The 19798-nt window shown below is 33.8% G+C and overlaps 1 protein-coding gene across 2 annotated transcripts in view; it reads left to right on the top strand.

Moving 5' to 3' along the window:
- The window catches only part of CPED1 (cadherin like and PC-esterase domain containing 1), a 315288-nt gene that overhangs the window by 138104 nt on the left and 157386 nt on the right, over positions 1-19798 (top strand). For both annotated transcript variants that reach the window (XM_003261250.4, XM_012512038.2), the window contains 9 exons: positions 395-537; positions 1863-1935; positions 3114-3281; positions 4724-4828; positions 6424-6593; positions 10115-10185; positions 12327-12377; positions 17102-17288; positions 18237-18405. In XM_003261250.4, coding sequence (XP_003261298.2) covers positions 395-537; positions 1863-1935; positions 3114-3281; positions 4724-4828; positions 6424-6593; positions 10115-10185; positions 12327-12377; positions 17102-17288; positions 18237-18405 — 1137 coding nt within the window. The remainder of the gene's footprint in view (positions 1-394; positions 538-1862; positions 1936-3113; positions 3282-4723; positions 4829-6423; positions 6594-10114; positions 10186-12326; positions 12378-17101; positions 17289-18236; positions 18406-19798) is intronic.

The raw sequence follows: 19798 nt of genomic DNA on the forward strand, positions 1-19798 counted from the left end.
CTCTCTTGTTGGTAGATATTAATTCCAATTTAAAGAGAAGGACACAAAGATTCAGAGCAGTGGGTGGCGAGCCCAGCTCACCTAGTTAGTAGAGTTACAAATGAAACTGGAGTTCTGTTGACAAGACTTGCATTTTCCATGATTAGATACTGTGAAATGAGGAAAATAAAATGGAGTAAGCATTTCTAAAGAAATTTAAATTACAAGATATTTAAACCTTGCTCTTTCAATATACCTGTATCTTAGATTACCAAACTTGCTGATTAGGTGGGGGTGGGAGTTGGGTGTGACAAGTAGAGATAACCTAGAACAATCCTTCAAATTGGTTACCTTAAAAATGATAGACAAGCTGAGGCTATTGTTTTAACAAGTGAATACTTTACTTTGTTCACAGCTGCAAACATTTTTTGAGACATTCCTGAGAGCCAGTTCACCTCAACAGGCTTTTGATATTATGAAGGAAGCAATTGGCAAACTCCTGCTAGCGGCTGAAGTATTCAGTGAAACATCTGCTCTGGGACCAAAGACCTTCCATAGGTAAAAAACAAATTTTAATTTAAAAAAAAAAGAAAAGAAAGAAAGAAACCTATCTTTTAAAAATTGATGGTGGAAATGTATCTTAATTATCATAAGTAGGTGTTACTTGGAAAATTTTATGTCAATATACAAATATGATCTTCTAAACATATGTGGCCATATTTATAGATCCTAAAACTTTAGAACGTGTGGCAGACTCAGTAGTATCTAAATAGTGGTAACAAGAAGTAAAGTACACATTTGCAAAGTTAATCTTTTAACTGCAGCCCCCTTTTCAAGTGCAACTATTTCTATCATAGATACTTGGCATTGACTAGGTGTAATTTTACTTATACATAATGAATTTCATTCTGAAATATCCCACTGATTTCATAATGCAGAGGAGAAAATGAAGAACTTTATTAAGAAAATTCAATAATTCCTATTCCCATATCTGTTTACTTGAATATAACTTATTGCCTTTGTTCTAAGGAAGTGTTAAATCTAGTATGTCAAAAAGTGGGGGAAGCACATCAATTTAAACCTTATCATAATTTATATGTGAATAAGTACCTAGCATGTAGGAGTAGGACAGTTTTCTTCTTCATGTTTAGGTTTCCATGGATTAACTTTATTGCTTAGTTTAATGTGTTATGAATATTTAGGTATATTTTTATTTTCTGTAAGAAATAAAACAGAATCCAAATCCAAAAATTTATCACATGTAATTTTACATTATCCAAGCCACTGCTCTTGAAATTTAACAATAGTGATTATTAATTGACACCAAATAAGAGTAAATGTAGCAAGAGAATATAGTTTTTATTATTATTATTTTACTTTAAGTTCTGGGATATAGGTGCAGAATGTGCAGGTTTGTCACATAGGTATACATATGCCATGGTGGTTTGCTGCACCTATCAATCCATCATCTAGGTTTCAAGGCCTGCATGCATTAGGTATTTGTCCTAATGCTTTCCCTCTCCTTGCCCCCCACCCCCCAACAGGCCCCGGTGTGTGATGTTCCCCTCCCTGTGTCCATGTGTTCTCATTGTTCAATTCCCACTTATGAGTGAGAACATGCAGTGTTTGGTTTTCTGTTCCTGGATTAGTTTGCTGAGAATGATGGTCTCCAGCTTCATCCATGTCCCTGCAAAGGACTTGAACTCATTCTTTTTTATGGCTGCATAGTATTCCATGGTGTGTATGTGCCACATTTTCTTTATCCAGTCTATCATTGATGGGCATTTGGGTTGGTTCCAAGTTTTGCTGTTATAAATAGTGCTGTAATAAACATACATGTGCATGTATCTTTACTTTTGTGGTACCTTGTGTTTTCATTTTAGATGCAGATTCTGCTTTCAACTTCTAACTTTTGATATTGGTTATGGCAGTTTCATGTACCCTGTAGTGCTCCAGGTCAGTATGCCAAAGGCCTCATGTGAGCTTCTACCTTGTGGTGAAAGATCAGTGTGTGTGTGTTGTTGTTGTTGTTTTCATTCATAGTAACCAATCAATAAATAGCAATTTGCAAAAGTACTGTAGGCTTATATTCACTGTGGTTCAGAGAATTAACTAGTATGTGGAGAATCTATGAGTCCAATCCTGCCTATGTGTCTCTGTAAAACAAACATGAATTTTTCTATGGTGCAAGTACTATTTGTGAAATAAATGTGGTATGAAGTCAAGTATGCATTAAAGGAAAAAAGAGGATGTGTAGATAATAGAAAGTAACAGATTATCTGGCGTATTTACATGAGGTTATAAAAAGATAACTTTTATTTTTTACGTATAGATATTTAGTTTAAAATTGGTTTATATTTAGTTTAAAAAAACCATGGGAATTTTTGAAATTTTTGATATGTGTAGAGTGAAGTGTTTTTGCCCATTTTGATTCTTTTCCTTCCTCTCAAATTAAATACACTCATTCATATTATCTCCCCCAACGTATTTTTTTTCCTCTAACATAGCCCTTAGAGGCAAAAAGATAAAAAATAATTTATTAAATTAGTCTATAGAAAGTTGTACCTTGGAATACGGGGTGGGAAAAAAGGAAGAAGGGGAAAATAAAATTATGTATAACTAGAATATAGCTTCGTATAACATTTCTATGTCCTCAAACTATTATTCCGGTAAACCAATTACATTATAGATGGCTCAGACATTTGGTTAAATAATTCCAAGATTTCTCCATAAAAATTTAAAACTGTATTAATTGACACTTTTAAATAGTCATTTTTTCATTATTTTGCATGCATACCTAATTGTATTATGCTTTTTAAAATCTGTTGTTCAGAAAGAAATGTTATGTATTATCTTCCATGAGAGCATATTCTTCGGCTATAAAGGGTATTGAGATAAACTGTGACTTTATATTAGTTAATTTTCTTATACTGTACATTAAATAATTGTGTCTTTAAATTGTATCTTTAAAAAAACATTACTCACATATATAAAACTGTTGACCTCCAAAAAGACCACTAGATGTCAGTTCTGATCTATAATCCAACAGGAAATAAATCATGTCTTAGAAGTAATTCCATTGTCTTAAAAGTAAATCGATGAAAAATATTTGCTGTGCTTTTGTTCTTTCGAAGGTACACGAGCATTTAAATTTTCAAGATAATGAGAATATGGATTTTGAGGACCAAAATACAGAAGAATTCCTTTTAAATGACACTTTCAATTTTCTCTTCCCTAATGAATCATCACTTTCCATATTTTCTGAGATATTTCAGAGACTTTATAGATCAGATGTTTTCAAGGTAAGTGCATATTTGTGTACTGATAAATATTTTTTCAAGTCATTCCTTAGAAGGTGTCATTCTCTTTATTGTGCAATTCAGCAACTTGGTAATTCACTTCAAATTAATTGGCTATCTATTATATCACACTTCTTAATTTTTTCTGACCTCTGGACTAAGATTATTTTTATGTCAACTAAGCATGTAAGTGACTGATTATGATAAAATTATGGGTTGAAAATTAAGTAAAGTGTTCATAATTTCTTATTTTTTCTTTTTGTTTTTCTTTTTCTTTTCTTTTTTTTTTTTGAGACAGTATCACTCTGTCACCCAGGCAAGAGTGCAGTGGCATGATTTTGGCTCACTGCAACCTCCACCTCCTGGGTTCAAGCGATTCTCTTGCCTCAGCCTCCCAAGTAGCTGGGACTATAGGCATGCACCACCACACCCAGCTAATTTTTGTATTTTTAGTAGAAACGGGGTTTCATCATGTTGGCCAGGCTGGTCTTGAATTCCTGACCTCGTGATCTGCCTGCCTCGGCCTCCCAAAGTGCTGGGATTATGAAATGTTTGTGGATATTATTAATAATACATATTGTATGCTACAGAATACTTTTTTATTTTTTAATTTTTTCTTTCATCTTATAAGTTCAGAGGGTACATGTGCAGGTTCATTACATGTATTATAGAATACTTTAAAAGAAATGTTAGAACTCTTTGGAGGTAGTCTAGAGTAGCAGTGAGTGCTCCAGATTGACATCAGAAGACTTGAATTATAATACTAATTTTTTTAAGGATTCACATCTATTGTCATGTTTGGGCAAATGCCAATGAACAGAGCAGAGTGCTTCAAAATAACATGGATTGATTTTTTTTTTTTTTTTTTTTTTTTTTTTTTTTTTTTTGAGACGGAGTCTTGCTCTGTCACCCAGGCTGGAGTGCAGTGGCGCGATCTCGGCTCACTGCAAGCTCCGCCTCCCGGGTTCACGCCATTCTCCTGCCTTAGTCTCTCCGAGTAGCTGGGACGACAGGCGCCCGCCACCACGCCCGGCTAATTTTTTTTTTGTATTTTTAGTAGAGACGGGGTTTCACCGTGGTCTCGATCTCCTGACCTCGTGATCTGCCCGTCTCGGCCTCCCAAAGTGCCGGGATTACAAGCGTGAGCCACCGCGCCCGGCCGGATTGATTTTTATAACACGTTAGCATCTCCCCAACCTCACTACAAAAGCATCATTGAGCTATTTTATCCAGGTCCTCCCTGTCAAATATGAACCTTTCTTAATATTCAGACACCACTGTGACAAGTTGAAGTTGCTATGTATTATTTAACATTAATTAGCTCAGTTGCTTATAGAACTCGAAATTTGATTGGTTTATGAAATGAGAGGTAATTGGGGGTAATTGTGTTGAACATGGTTTGACTTTTTAACAATTGCTTAAGTTCTTTCCCCCTACCAATACAGGGTGAAAACTATCAAAAGGAACTACATCAATGTCTATCCTTAGAAGAAATTAACTCAATTATGACTTTCATAAAGGAGCTTGGAAGTCTGGGACAATTCCAACTGGTAAAGCAAAAGTGACATTTGATTCTTTCTTGTTGACTGGGATTAGAGTAGATCCCTGTAAGCTACCTGATTTTGACATCAAACTAGATTAAGTATTTCTTTAAGAAATAGAAATCTTTATAAGCTACTTTGCTCTTTTCAGAGATCTAAGTAGCAAAATGAGCAAGATTTATATGCATTACTTTAAGACTTTGCAAACAATATGTGACTTATTAAAGGTAAAAGAATATGGAATTAGCATAACTGCCAGAATTTGACAGTTCTCATGGGGAAAATGCCAACATTTTTCTGAGGAAGTTTTACTTTTAGCTTCAGAACATTTACATGCAACCAAAAGTTATTTCTGCTTATTATACCCTTGTTATTTCTGCTTATTATACCCTTTTTGTTTTTGTAAAATCATATAGAGTTGAAAATAATATTTTAGAAGACTGCCTAAACCTTAATTTCTTATAACTCTATATCAAACTTCAAAGAAAGGAAGTGTAAATAATTATAACTTTTACTGGCTTATATCTTTTAAAAAAGGCATGCATTTTATCTTCTATGTATTTTGTTAATTCCTTGGTCAGTATCAAAGGATAATTTATTGAATGCGAAATGCATGTTTAATACTTGTTTTCTTTCCAGTTCTGATACTTTTATAGACTAAAATGAATTTGTATTTTTCCACGTAAAATTTGTTCATATGAAATATCTTTTTGAAATAGCATTCTTAATCATTAATAATTTATTATTACCCTGATGTTTCACTCAAGTATTTATCTTACTTGTAAAAAGTATATGTGTATATATGTATATATATATATATATATATGTATATACATACATACATTACTTGTATGAGTTTAATCAACTTACTAAGTTGATGAGTGTTTGATACTCCTTTTTCTAATTTGGTCCCAAATTTTGGAGGATTCAAAGGAAGCTAATTTCCCCAAAGATAATTGAGTTGACATGATATCATTTTAACTATTTTAAACATATAAGTATTACATTCATGACAGTTTGACTTAATACTATAAAAAGGTAATAAAAGGGATCTGGCCTCACTCTTCAAGAATTTATAACTTTAGATACTGTTAATATGGAGAACATTTCTCACCATAACTTGACGAAGAACTAAATAATTATTTTGTAAGAGAAAGAGAAAATTCCAATTTCCTGGTTCTCACAGTAGAAAGGAGATAACCACAGATTTTTCTTTGTGGGGGAAAGAGGGGAAGATTAATTATTTCTCACTCTGACATAATTCATTTGTAACCCAAGAGGCTGTCTCATTCTTCCTGCTGCCTAACTCTCTTATTCAGGTGTCTTCTGGTATCTGTAACAGGAAAGGGAAATCCACTTATATTCAATGAAAAGAAAAAAAAAAACTCACCCTATTTGGAAATGTGATCATTAACAAAATTAGTTTCTTATAAAAAGTGGCATTTACATCAACAACTTCACAGAAAACTAATTTATGGTACTGACCAATGGATTTTTAACTAATATCTGATTTTTTAAATAAATGACTAAGTATAAGGCTGTTCATAGTAATACTACATTATAATTTGTTTTCCATAACTTATGCTGATATTTTGTGTTCTCAGCTCTTCCCATCTACTACTCCTGGGATTCAGTCACTGATGCATGAATTTTATGATATGGCAAATCCTGTGGGAAATCCTGGCTCAGTCCTGACCCAATACTGGTCTCTTTTAAATGTATTTGAACAATTTCAGTTCATGAATAAAAAGACACAGCCACATCCACTGGAATGGTAAGACAGCCACAAATTTGAATTGTACAATCCAAAAAATCTCTAGTTTACAGATTGATTTCAAAAGGCTTTGCCTATGTTAAAGCAGGCAGCAACAACAAAAAAGTGTGTCCAAATTTCCAATGCTCTGGAAAATAAATGTCTTTAAACATTGAAACCATAATGATTCTAGTGGTCTTCAAACACTTTAATAAAAATGTATCCAACAGTTTTTTAAACCAACAAGACTTGACTCCACTATAATGTTTATAATTGAAAGTTTCAATCTAGTTTCCTTCTGTGATATATTTTCTTGAATTGTGAGGGTATCAGACAGAAGTAATTAGGTGAGATGTGTTTTATGAACCATCAGTCAGAGTGGCAGCTTGAGATAGTAAAATTATTTATTTAGAAAGTTTTTGAGGTGTGACTTTTTTCTGAGCAAAACCTGTTGGATGTATATACATATGTTCTCTCTTTGTCACAATTGATTCCTATTTTGGTTTTAGAAGGTAGAACTTTGGGGTTTTTCTTTTTTTAGAAGGTAGAATCTCAGAGGAAAATATTTGGATAAGATAAAATTTCCCACCTTCACTTCCATTCTAATGAGAGGTAGTAATTAGGGCATAAGAGAGAACTGAGACAGATAAATTTTTACCTCCACTAGTTAGGGAAAAGGGGCAACACCTAAGGTTTTTTCTGCTTCTCTTTTATATGGATGGAATTACGGGAGCATTTGATTTTTCTACTGGCAGCAAAACAGAAGTAAACCTAAACCTCCTAGGGAGATGAAAGACTAAATGGCCCTGCCATAATCATTTAAGTCTTTTGCAGTCACCCTGGGCCATGGCTTCGGTTCTATTGACTTACATTTCACTTCTTTCTGCTCAGGATATAGTGAAAACAGTTCTATAAAAACTTTATTTTTACAATTCAAAAATTTGAATAATCATATATTTGAAGAATTCTTAGGACATCTCCCAGGATCAGAATTCACTTTAATTGCCACGGCTTTAAGAAGCTGGTTTTATTTCCTCAATACCTGGAAGTAGTAGGCCCAGCAGAAGGTTTTGTTTATGTGTTTGAAAATTAGGTTTTAAATAACATACTTCAGAGACACTTTGTTTGTACTCTACACTCACTCAAATAATCTAAGACTGTCTCATTTATTATAGATGGGTGAAAAACAGACTTGATTTCCACAGGAAGCTATTTCAAAGTTTTTTTTTTTTTTTTAACTTTGAGGAAGTTCCTTGAAGATACTCAAACTTTGGAAAGTTTGTTCCCAAGCAAATTTTTCTGAAGCTCCACGTATGTTGTAAGGTTAAGCAGTGTTCTGATCTTAAATTTAGAAGATTGAAGTCTCTTCCAATAAGAAAATTTACTAATGGTCAGTGTTGAGTATAGTTGGAAAGAGTGAGGACTTTTTTGAATCATAGAGACTATATTCAAAAATCTCAACTTTAGAATTTGTGAAGACAGGTTTGAACCCTCCTGAGACTCAGTTTTCTTATCTGCAAAATATACTTTATACTATGAACTATATATATTTCAGTATGATTACATAAAATAACTTTCATTTGCTACATAGCATCTGATACGCTGTAGCACAGGTAGATAGTAAATATCAGTATACTTTCCTTTCCATGTTTCTATTCAATGATCATTTTAGTTTCTATAGTGGGGATAATATTTTTCTTTTTTAATGGGAAAAGCAAGACAAGTTTGAAATATTTAATAGTGAGACAAGTAAACCTTACTATGTTTGTCAACAAGCAGTTAGTATATTGCCAATTTCATTTGCATTCAAGAAAAAAATGCCCAAATCTAATTATCTTCAAGATTACCAGTGAATGTGTATATATTTAATTATCATTCATGCCATATTGCAATGAGGATGCATGTTATATACATGTTCCAGATGAGAAAATGAAGTGCTAGTAAGATGGGTTGTTTGCTCAGGTTACAAAGCTAATAGAAATAGAGTTGGAACTAAGACCCTGGCCTTCTCATCCATGGTCCAATGCTTTGGTCCAGGGCTCATTCATGGTCCAGTACATCACACAGACAGGGAGGCCATCATTGTCCTTGTCTTCTCAATGGTTACCACAGTTTTTTTCTATAGAAAATGTCAACTTGATGGATGTACATTACCTGCGTTCAATGACTTCATTTTTCCTTTTAAGGAAAGATCATTCTCTTGTAGCAACGAGGTGAGAAAGTCAGGAAAGCATGACAATACTAGGTAATAGTAACATATTTTTCCTGAGGCTCAAGATTCAGAGATCTCAACAGAATTAGTGTAAATCTGAATAGAATGAAAATCTTAAAATCAAAGTGGTGCACCATGTGCTAATTTTACCTTCCTAGAAATACAGTTGCATTGTACATTGCTCTAAAGAAATGCTTTCAATGAAAATCCACGTGGATTTGAAACAATGTATTCACAAAATTATGTAGAAAATCACTGCAAGATGCCTTTACATACAGAGTGTCTCATTCCATTAAGATAGTAACCTTTCCAAACTTCAGTTTCTGTGCATTTCAGGGTTGTATCTTTGGTAAAAGTCATCCGGAATAAACAGTTTTTAAAATAAAACTGCAAAAAATTATCATGGCTCCCAACATTAGCAATAATTTTAATTCCTTGATGCTTTTAAATTTCCTAGCTGATGTCTATATTTGGAGCTGAATATGTCTTATTCATCTCTTCTCCATTACAGTACCCAGCACAATATCTGGGACAGTACATATTTCTAAAATGTTATTTAACAAAGAAAATTGTATTTAACTCTCACAGCATCCCTGTGAAGTAAGGTAAACATTGTTATCTCCATTGTGCTGGGGTGGAAATGGAGATTTGCACCAGCATAGGAAAGTCTTTTCAGGGGCCTGCAGACGATCCTGCCTGCTGTTCTTTATCATCAGGACCAGCAATTTTTCTGTCTGCAATTTAAATTATTTTGGTCCCAAATTTGAGGATTTAAAGGGCAATCTGGCCAAGTAGTTATACAACAGAGAAAATTAGGTGAACACACCAGAATTTAACTAACCCTTACTATTCACTACTGTTAATTAGAGTTTAAGGGTAGAAGACTTGGCAAGACATAGGTCATTTTCTGCATGGTATACTTATATTTCTTCAGTTAAATGTATGTTCTTCTCAGGCTGTGCCTCGGTGATTCCAAGATTTTTTGTTCCAAAACAGTGTAACTATAGCCAAACAGATTTCCAATAAGAATGTGTATTCTTGAATCACTTCTATTGGACCCAAGCTATCTGAGATTCCTCAGATTTGGACTGAGAGTGACTTTTTACCCTGGTTTTCTTCAAATGTGCTTCTACTGATTAGGGATGATGAGATTTCCACCTACTTCCTTTGAGGGTAGATTGCCAGTTTTGAGGATTGAAATGCAGAAAGCGTTTTTTGTGTTCATCAAAGTAATTGTGCCCATACAGAAGAAAAGATAGTGTGTTAGATGTAATTTCCACGTGTTTTGTTCATTTCATTAATCCAGAGTTGTTTGGCATTGCATTTGCAGGAATTCTTTCACAGAAGATAAGAACATTGAAAAATCACAAGTGCCATTTGATGCAATAGAAAATAAAAAAGGTAAAAATATATATATTCTCACTTATTTCAACATAAAAATAAGTATTTCCTGGCAAAAAATAAAACAAAAATATTTAGCTTCATTAGCAATCAAAAATGAAAATTAAATGAGGAAATGCTATTTTCCCTTAAATTTGGAAAGAATTTTCTTAAAATAATGGAGAGGGACTCCAGCAATCCTACTACTGGATATCTATCTGAAGGAAATGAACTCAGTGTGTTGAAGAGATATTTGTACTCTGATGTAAACTACAGCACTACACACAATAGCCAAGATATAGAATCAAACTAAGTGTTCATCAGTGAATAAATGGATAAAGAAAATAGGGGTATATATACACAATGGAATACTATTCAGCCACAAAAGAGAAAGAAATCCTGTTGTTTGTTATTTGTGACATAGATAGTCCTGGAGAATGTTAAGTGAAATAAGCCAGACACAAAAAGATAAAAACCCCATAATCTCACTCATGTGGGATCGAAAAAAGTTGATCTCACAGAAGTAGAGAGGGGTTACCAGTCTTATGTTCTCATAGAGAGTAGAATAGTAGTTATTAGAGGCCAGGGAGGGTAGGAAGGGAAGGAGGTGGCCAGAGATTGGTTATAGTTAGATAGAAGGAAAAATTCTGTTGTTCTATTAAAAAGTGGGATGACTATCGTTAACCAATGTATATGTTTAAATAGCTGGAAAAGAGGATTTGAATGATCTCATCACAAAGAAATGATAAATGTTTGAAGTGACAGATATGCTAATTAGCCATATTTAATCATTACACAATGTATACATGTATCAAAATATTTCACATTATACCCCAGAATTTGTGTCAATTAAAATAAAACTTTAAAAAAGATAGTGGAGAGAGTGTAGGGAAATAAGTATTCTCATAGTGCTGGTGGACGTATAAATTAGAACCACCTCTATTAAGGGGCCATTTAAAATATAAGAAAAGCTTTAAAAATTATTTTTATAGATCGGAAATTTTACTTCTAAATGTTCATTTTAAGGAAATAATATATACAAAATTTAATTACATAAATTATCAACAAATTTAAAAAATAGAGTTCATTACTATTGCAATAAGAGTGGACTGGACACACAAATTAAGCTAGAGTCATCAAATAAAATGTTATAAATCCATTCTTCTGTTGTGAAAGAATATTTATGACATGAAAATTGTTTCTGATCTATTGTTAAACCTAACAATTGGCTACCTCACCGTGAAGCTCAGGAAAAATTAATGGTGATTTATATTTTTCCTCTTTGGCTTATCTCTATTTTCTCATTTTTTCATTCCAAAGAACATCTGAGCTTTTTGTTTACAAGAAAAAAAAATACTTCTAATTTTAAAAAGAAAAAAATGAAAAGAAGTACCCACCTATATGTCTATAATATTTTTTTTTTTAGTTCAAAGTTGTTCTATTGTGAAACAGGATTTAGCCCAATACAGTGGTTTTCAATGTGTGTCCCCCTCTCCCCAGAATCACCTGGGAAACCTAGCAATTCAGATCTACTCAATCAGAATCTCTGGTGATGAGACCCAGCAATTTGTCTTTTAACAAGCCCTTCAGATGATTCTGAGGCCAGAATTTGAGAATCACTGGTTCAATAGAATGAATCAGTAGGCGCAGTGAAGAGCTGAGAGAAACTGCCTTTCTTTTGCCCACCAGTTTTTTCCTCTATAAATGAATGATTTAAGTACCCTGAGTGTTTATTCATTCATTTGTTTCATAAATATGTATTAGGGAGTTTTTAAAATAAATATTTGGTTGAATTAAAAAATATAGAGTAAATATTACTGGAACCAACTGGATGGCACTTTTATAATTCTAATGATTTGGGAAATTATAGTCATAGGATATAGAAACGATGAGGAACCTTGGCTGACCAGCTTCAGGCAATAAATGGCATTTAGACCATTCATTTTCTCTCTTAATATTTTTATATTTGAAATAATAATTCTTCTGAGCTTTGAATAAAATAACTTATTTGGTTGTAGTTTCCAGTTTTACTTAGAAGTGTTCACTAGTATAATAAAAGTTAAATAAAAAACATGTTTTATTAAGTTATCTAGTAGCTAAATGTATATTTTAACATTTTGATTAATAGTTTTTATTTTAAATTTACATTTCTTTTTTTTTAGCTGCAGTTCCACAAATTAAAAATGAAAATAAAGAAATACATTGCAGTGATGGTGAGTTGAGATTGAAGTGTTGTAGCATCATAATCAACAATTAGGGAACAGCCTTACTTCGAAAAAAATCCATCATTTTATTATATGTGGGTATCTTAGGCTGATAATTGTTAAAGTAAATTTTAGAAGTTATTAGATTTCCGATGGAGTCAGTATCTATCACTTTTGCCTAAGAACATAAAATATTACATTTTTTTGTTTAAGGACAATGACTTCCAAACCCACTTTGAGGGGCTTTAGGAGTTCTAGGGCATTGCCTTGGAAGCCTTTCAAATGTAAGAGCTTGGCTTATCAGCTTTATACACTGATCTTTAGAGGTCTCACTACCTGGCAGCGATTTCTTTCTCACCAGATTGTTGCTATAATGGTTAGTACTTGAGTAGAATTTCCTTTATAACAGTTGAGAGTTTTAAGCCAATTTTCAATTTTTTAATTCATTTTTTAACCAAGACGTAATAGGAGAAAAATAAGTACTTTTAAGTTTGTGTTAACTTTAAATTTAATTTTCTTCATTGTGGTCAGTATTATTATTACAATGGTCTCGCAAATATATCATCTTAGAGAGTCTAATTGATTTTTCCAAAGTCACAGGGTTATTAAATGCCTGAGCTGTATCACAAAACTTGATCTTCAGATTCTCTGTTCAAAGCTCCTGAATTTAGGCCAGGCACAGTGGCATGCACCTGTATGCCCAGTGCTTTGGGAGGCCAAGGCAGGGGGATCATTTGAGTCCAGGAGTTCTAGGTTACAGTGTGCTTGGTTGCATCTCTGTACTCCAGCCTGAGTGACATAGCAAGACACTGTCTCTGAAAGAAAAGAAAAAGAAAAACTCCTGAGTTTTCTTAATATTCTATAATATATTGCAGAAAAATTGAGTTCTACATAGCAAGATTTTTCTTGATAATGTATACCTTAAAAAATATATATATGTGTGTGTATGTATATGTATATATATAGCTGTATGTATTTGGTGCTAAAAATCAACTTAGAAAATTTAGTTTTCCACAAATAAAAAATCAATTTCCGTAAAACATTAAAACTGAAAAAAGTATAGATTTATATTTAGTTTATTATATTATTTATTTTTTTATTTATTAGAGATAGGAGTTCACTTTGTTGTCCTTGCTGGAGTGCAGTGGCACCATCATAGCTCACTGCAACCTCGACTTCCTGGGCACAAACAATCTTCCTGCCTCAGCCTCCCAAGTAGCTAGGACTACAGGCTTGAGCTACTACATCTGGACAATTTATGCAATTTTGTATCGAAATGAGGTCTTGCTACATTGCCCGGGCTGGTCTTGAGCTCCTGGCCTCAAGTGGTCCTCCCGCCTCAGCCTTTCAAAGTACTGGGATTACAGAAATGAGCCACCAGTGCCTGGCCTAATTTATTATTAATAGACGTCTTTGAATGTAATACAATCTAATTTTTATCTAAAATACAATTTAATTCATTCATGATGTTTCATCACTATTGTTAAGGTCATGGTAGGCTGAGATGTTATAATAATATAGTTTAATAGAATTAACATATATAGCCAATTAAAGAAAATGGTATTTTAAATAAAGTATTGCTAATAGAGAGCAAAGATAGCAAGTATTACTTATGCCATTCCTTCCCTGCACTCACCACCCAATCTTCTACCCCCAGAAAAATACATGCTACTCCATTCTCCTGGAAAACTGTTGTCTAGAGTATGGTGGGAAAAGGACTAGTGAGAAAACTGGGAGCAAAATTAGAATGAACACTTGTTGAAGGTCCACTCTGTGCCAGGCCCAAGGCAAGATGCAATATCCAGAAAGCAACTTCGCCTCTTTGGGCTTCTATTTTCTCATTTGTAAAATGAAAGGTTTGCATTGGATGATCTCACTTTTTTTTTTCCAGTTCCCAGGTAATATGGTGTAGATGATGTGAACATGTTAGATAGGCACTTTAACTTCGTTCCTGTTTTTATGCTGATAAAAATCAGTCCTGCCTGGATCTTTAGTAATTAATCTTCCTGCTTTTATGGTATAAAATAAGATTTAAAAATAATGGCTCAGAGCAGGTGGGATTATCTTTAAGAGTATAGGCTCTTCTCATGTTCAATATGAGTTGTGATTATTCCTCAAGAGAGCAATCAAATTCTGCAGTTAAAAGAAATCCATTAAAAGCAACCAAAACTTCAAAGAGCTTTCCCATATATATTTGCTGAATAGGTTAAGCAGCCTGCTACCACTGTACCTCATGCTGGGTTCTCTGTAGATCTCAGGTAAGCTGGCCTGAGACAAGTTGAGACTGGGATGGGAAAGATGCCAAGCAAACACCAGGTGTTCGTAGGCGGCAATACTGATACTTCAGTGGAAGATGATGTCAGAACTAAATCAGCTTTCAGACAGGGGTTTAGGAGATAGTGCTCACAGCAGAGGTGGAGACTTTCTGATGAAACCAAAAGTAAGCACTTGCTGAAGAGAACGATTGCACATTTATTTCCTGTCATCTAGGGCTGTTTCAGTTTCTAAGGAGGGCAGACCCCATTGAAAACCGTGACCATTAAGTGAAAGTATAAACTGCAGGGAAATTAACTCTCAGAGAATCTTTATAAAAATATATTCTATTAAGTTAAAGCACATCTTCTATGTTTTATTTTGCAAAAAGATCTTCCTCTTTGTTATTCACTTTGCTAGTTCTGAGCAGAAGAGTGCAACTGTTTATATTCCCTTTGTGCCTAGGCAATGGTCATTTCCAAAGCACAGCCCATAACTCAACTCCAGCTTGTTTAATGTTATGTTGGGTTTGCAGCCATTTGAATCAAATCTCATGATTAATAATATCCTGTTTTTATTGTGCTTATCTCAGGGTCTTTAACAGAGAAAATTCTGGAGAAAAAACTTTGATGAAAAAAGAATGTATTATTAATATGTGGCTGGATTTGAATTAAAAACTGTGGTCCTTTACAGAATAACTTCTAATGAAAACAATTTCTGCCTTCATTCTTTTTTCTTTTTTATTATAAGAAAATTTCAGGGGCTGTTAGGATTGTTGAAATTACAGATGCAGTCCACCTACATCTATCAGCCAGATACTATCTTTGGTTGACCATTAGGTCAAATAACAAGTAAAATTAATGAAGCAGACAGTTTACCCAATTCAATGAGTTATTCGACCAACATTACTAGTTGTTTATTTTTTATTAAGATTTTTTATGAAATAAAATTACAGTATATTTATTGTATTATTACTGTTCATAATTTATACCCGAATTGGTTTTTCTTCCATAGCCTGAGAAAACTATAGAGTATAGGTCAGAAATACATAGGATTTTCTTTTTCATTTTAATTGTTTTAGTCCATAATGGGAGCTATACAGAGACCTAGTCCCCAGAACTAGAATGATGCATCCATATGGGTTGGTGGTACCCATCGTCATGGATTTGGTGGTGCACCTCCACGTCCATCAAAGAAAAATAAAAATTTTGGTCTTGTTGAAGCACAAAGACTGGGCAAAATGGGCAATGCAGCTGGAGAACAAGACAAAGAAGGGATTGTGAAATGCCTTGTTTGCCTTATTGGGAGCTTGGACTTGACTCTGGAAATGATGAGAAACCACTAAAGAATGGAAGACAAATCATCAGATTTGATTTTAGGAAAATCAATATTATAGCTATGTAAAAGCAGAGGAAAAAACAACAGTTAATAAAATAATCTCCATTCTCTAAGTTCAGTTTTATAGCTTTCTGTAGCAAATTCTGTGTTATCTTTTTTTTGTTGCCATGTTGTTAAATGTCACTGAACATTTTATGAAAGGCAACACCAAGATACTTTAATTTTACTGATTTTTATAGAATTTTGTATGTTTATCTTTGTTGGCATTTTGTTGACAATTGGAAAGTACTGATGGAATGAAATGCTCCTTGACATTTCTTTGAAGAACACTTTGTTAAGTTTTTGGGTAATTTGTTTATTCTAAAAATTAACATTGAATATAACTTAACAGTAGCTGGTGTATGTGCCTATGAAACTATTTTTTCTTTTTTTCTCACCGAAATACATAATTGGGCTAACATAGACAAAGATTTTTTTAATGCCTCAGGATCAGTGGTATGAAGTAATATTCTAGGTTCTATGACAGGATGGAGCAGAGTATAGTATTTCCTTCTTATACTTTATGGTACTTTCCCAAGAAAGGTGGCCTGGGAATGGAGCAGTTTCAGGATGCCCCTGTTTTTGTGTCCATTTGGTATAATACTGGAGTTTGCAGTCTTTGCCCCACACTGCCTATAAGATACTGCATCAATCAAGTGGTATTTCAGTGACACTCCACATTAAGAAATTTTCCTCATTCCGTGCTGGTCCCCTTCTGCCACCATCCCACAGAGCCATCACTCCCACTTACATAGTTGCTTGATATATGCAGTAAATATCATGAAAATATTATCAATCCACAGGAGAGACATTTTCCCACCTTGTGTGCCTTTAAACTTTCAAGGGCTGAACAGAAAATACCGTCTATATAACACCGACTAAAGTCAACAGCTGTTATATGAGGAAAATTCTACAAAATCTGATGAATTGAAAAGCCAGCTGCAGCCACAAATCAACTATGATCAGGGTACTGATTGGAAAGTCAGCAGGGATCATTGAAGTTGTTCAAAGGAAACAGAAAAAGAAAAATCTAATCACATATTATTTAAAGATATTTACCCACTTCACAGTTGTCTTTGTCATTGTTTTTGTTTTCTTAACAGATAAAAACACACCATGTCATATCAAGCAGATCTTCACACATCCACATTTGGAACTAAATCCTGACTTTCATCCAAAGATCAAAGATTATTACTCTGAAGTCCCATTTGATGTGGTAACAGTGACAATTGGAGTGGAGACTCCTAAGTGTCAGTGCAAGGTGCACCTGTACGAGCAGGCAGGGCCAAGGTATGAGGATGTTGACTGGGGCTGTGTTGAGACACCATACTGGGAAGCAGACATTTGATGCAAACTTTGAAAGTGGTTCAGAAAAGCTGATTCATAAGATCAGTTGAAAGATTGCCAGGGTGTGAACTTTCCCCTTCTCATTTTTTTTAAAAAAGATTGGCAACCTTTGCAGCTCATCTTTATAACAATATTTTAACAAGAAAAGATCTTGTTATATGAAATACAGAGAAGATCCATTACGGAAAAATTTTACTTATTGTTGTCTTCATATTTTAACATTGTTGAAGATGTCAAGTTTTTGAATATTCAGAAATTGATTGCTTAAACCAATTGGTGCACAATTTGTGGACACAGTACCACTAACTTTCCTAACCTCACTGGCTTTTTTTCCTATTGATTCTTTTAAAAGTCAGCAACTCTTCTGTTCATAATTTTAAAAAGAAGATAGAACCTTATTCTGTGCTGTGTCCATAGCAAAGAAGATACTCATTGTTCCATGCGGTAGGGAAAGAAATGTACTCGGAACCCTTGGGAGCCACGTCTAGTAGAAAGAAAGGATTCAAGTCAGGACAAGCCGGGTTCCAAACCCTGACTCTTCTATGTGACTTTGAATGATGTGTTTACCAGTTCTAGGTCATGGTCTCTATATTTAAAATGGGGACAATCCTATTGTATTAAATGAGATAATGTGTGACCCTGGCAGGTGGTTAATAAATATTAGTTTCCTTTGCTTTAATTATGGAAGATATAACTTGCCCTAAAAGAACAGTCTTGGCATAATAAAGTACTGTGAAAGAGATATTTATTTATTTTCATATTTTAGGTTTCTTATGAAATTGTACAGACCTTTCCTGTTATTCAAATAGGTATTTAGTAAATATTGATATATGAGTCAGTTTGGGCTGAATAAATTTCATATTCTATTTCTCTCTCCCTCTTTCTCTCCAGCTTTGCCAGCTACCCTCTGGGCTTAGGAATGAACAAAATCTCAATATTTGTTGTGGATGAATCTCCAGCACATGGTGAGACCCTGATCACGTACAAACTCACCATCTATAGAGAAGACCGCCCAAGTCTGCCCTTGTTTGAGGCCTTCACAGCATGTGGTTTTGTGCAGGTAAGTGAAGTTTACATTTGCACTTGGGTTGAATTGGGAATGATCTGTTAACCTAGGTGAAAAATGCCAAATGAAAATTATTACAAGAAATTGTATGCCTTGAAATCGAAACTGGTCTCATTTCAAAAAAGTGAGAATCCCAGCCAGGTATCTAAGGCACCTAGTTGTGAATGATTTTCTTTTTAGTGTGATGGCTACTCTCTGTGCCCATTGTTTTCAGTGGACTTATTGTGGTTAATGCTCAAAAAAAAAATGTCTGAGGACTCACACTTAGTTGTGAAATCGGTTTCACATTTTCCTTTTAAATTGGGCTATTTTTCTTGGATTTGTCCCTGGATCTACTTTTGAAATTTTAAACTAGATTTAGTAGAATTTACTTTGAAGAATAAGAGGAAAATTTATGATACTGTTTTACAGAACGGATACTGGATAAATGAAACTAAATTTGCTTGGGATAGTTATATTTCTCATTCACTTCTCATACAGTAATCATTTCGCAAGGCTGTAGTTTCTCTTGTGAGCAACACATACCATTTTGTAACCTTGTTCATTTGGGAGAAGGGTGAATGTTACCCTAACGCTTTTGTTCTATGGTTTTTCCCTATTTTTGCTCTTTTAAGGATCCTATGCATAACTTTCTACATTTCCTCATATCATATACCCCTTGCGACAGGTGATTCCAGGGAAGTAGTAATTGGTATTTTTATCACATATCTACTAATTCACTCAGAAAGTATACTTACAAATATATCATGTCAAATTATATGTTACTGGGAGCTTCGAAGAATAGCTGGTTAGTAAAAGAGAGGTATTGCTGACTGGGCCTTGATAGGTAGTATGGTTACCATGTTTTTTATAAATGTAACAGCCAGGCACAGTAAACACCCCGTCACTGTTTTATCTGTTTCCAAGAGCTTTAAAAATCTCAGGGATTAGTATAATTTTTATTTTTTAAGGAAAACATATCACTAATTTAGGAATTACCACTAAATCAAATGGAATTTCACATTGGTCTGAAGATTCATTCAAAGAAAGACAAATATGTTATTCTCAAAGATATTAACAAGCATACTTAAAAAAGAGTAGAGTAGAGTTCCACGGTCAAAGAAACCCATTGGTTGATGAAGCAATAAGCTAAACAAAGTTAAGTAGATGTCTTTACTATAGGACTTCCCTGAACCTCTAATATACTAATTTAAATGGCAGTTCATTTATAGTATGGAAAATATATAGTGTGTTTCATTTCCAAACTTATTTGATATGGTTTTAATAGAATAGCTATTAATTTTTTTTGTGGGACAGATTTGAGGAAAGACTGGTGTACACTGTGGAAAAGACTTTAAAATATGTTCCTCTCAGGTTTTGACCTTTAAATTTGCTTTATTTGGATTGC

Source organism: Nomascus leucogenys, chromosome 13 (genome assembly GCF_006542625.1).
Source record: "Nomascus leucogenys isolate Asia chromosome 13, Asia_NLE_v1, whole genome shotgun sequence".
NCBI lineage: Eukaryota > Metazoa > Chordata > Mammalia > Primates > Hylobatidae > Nomascus > Nomascus leucogenys.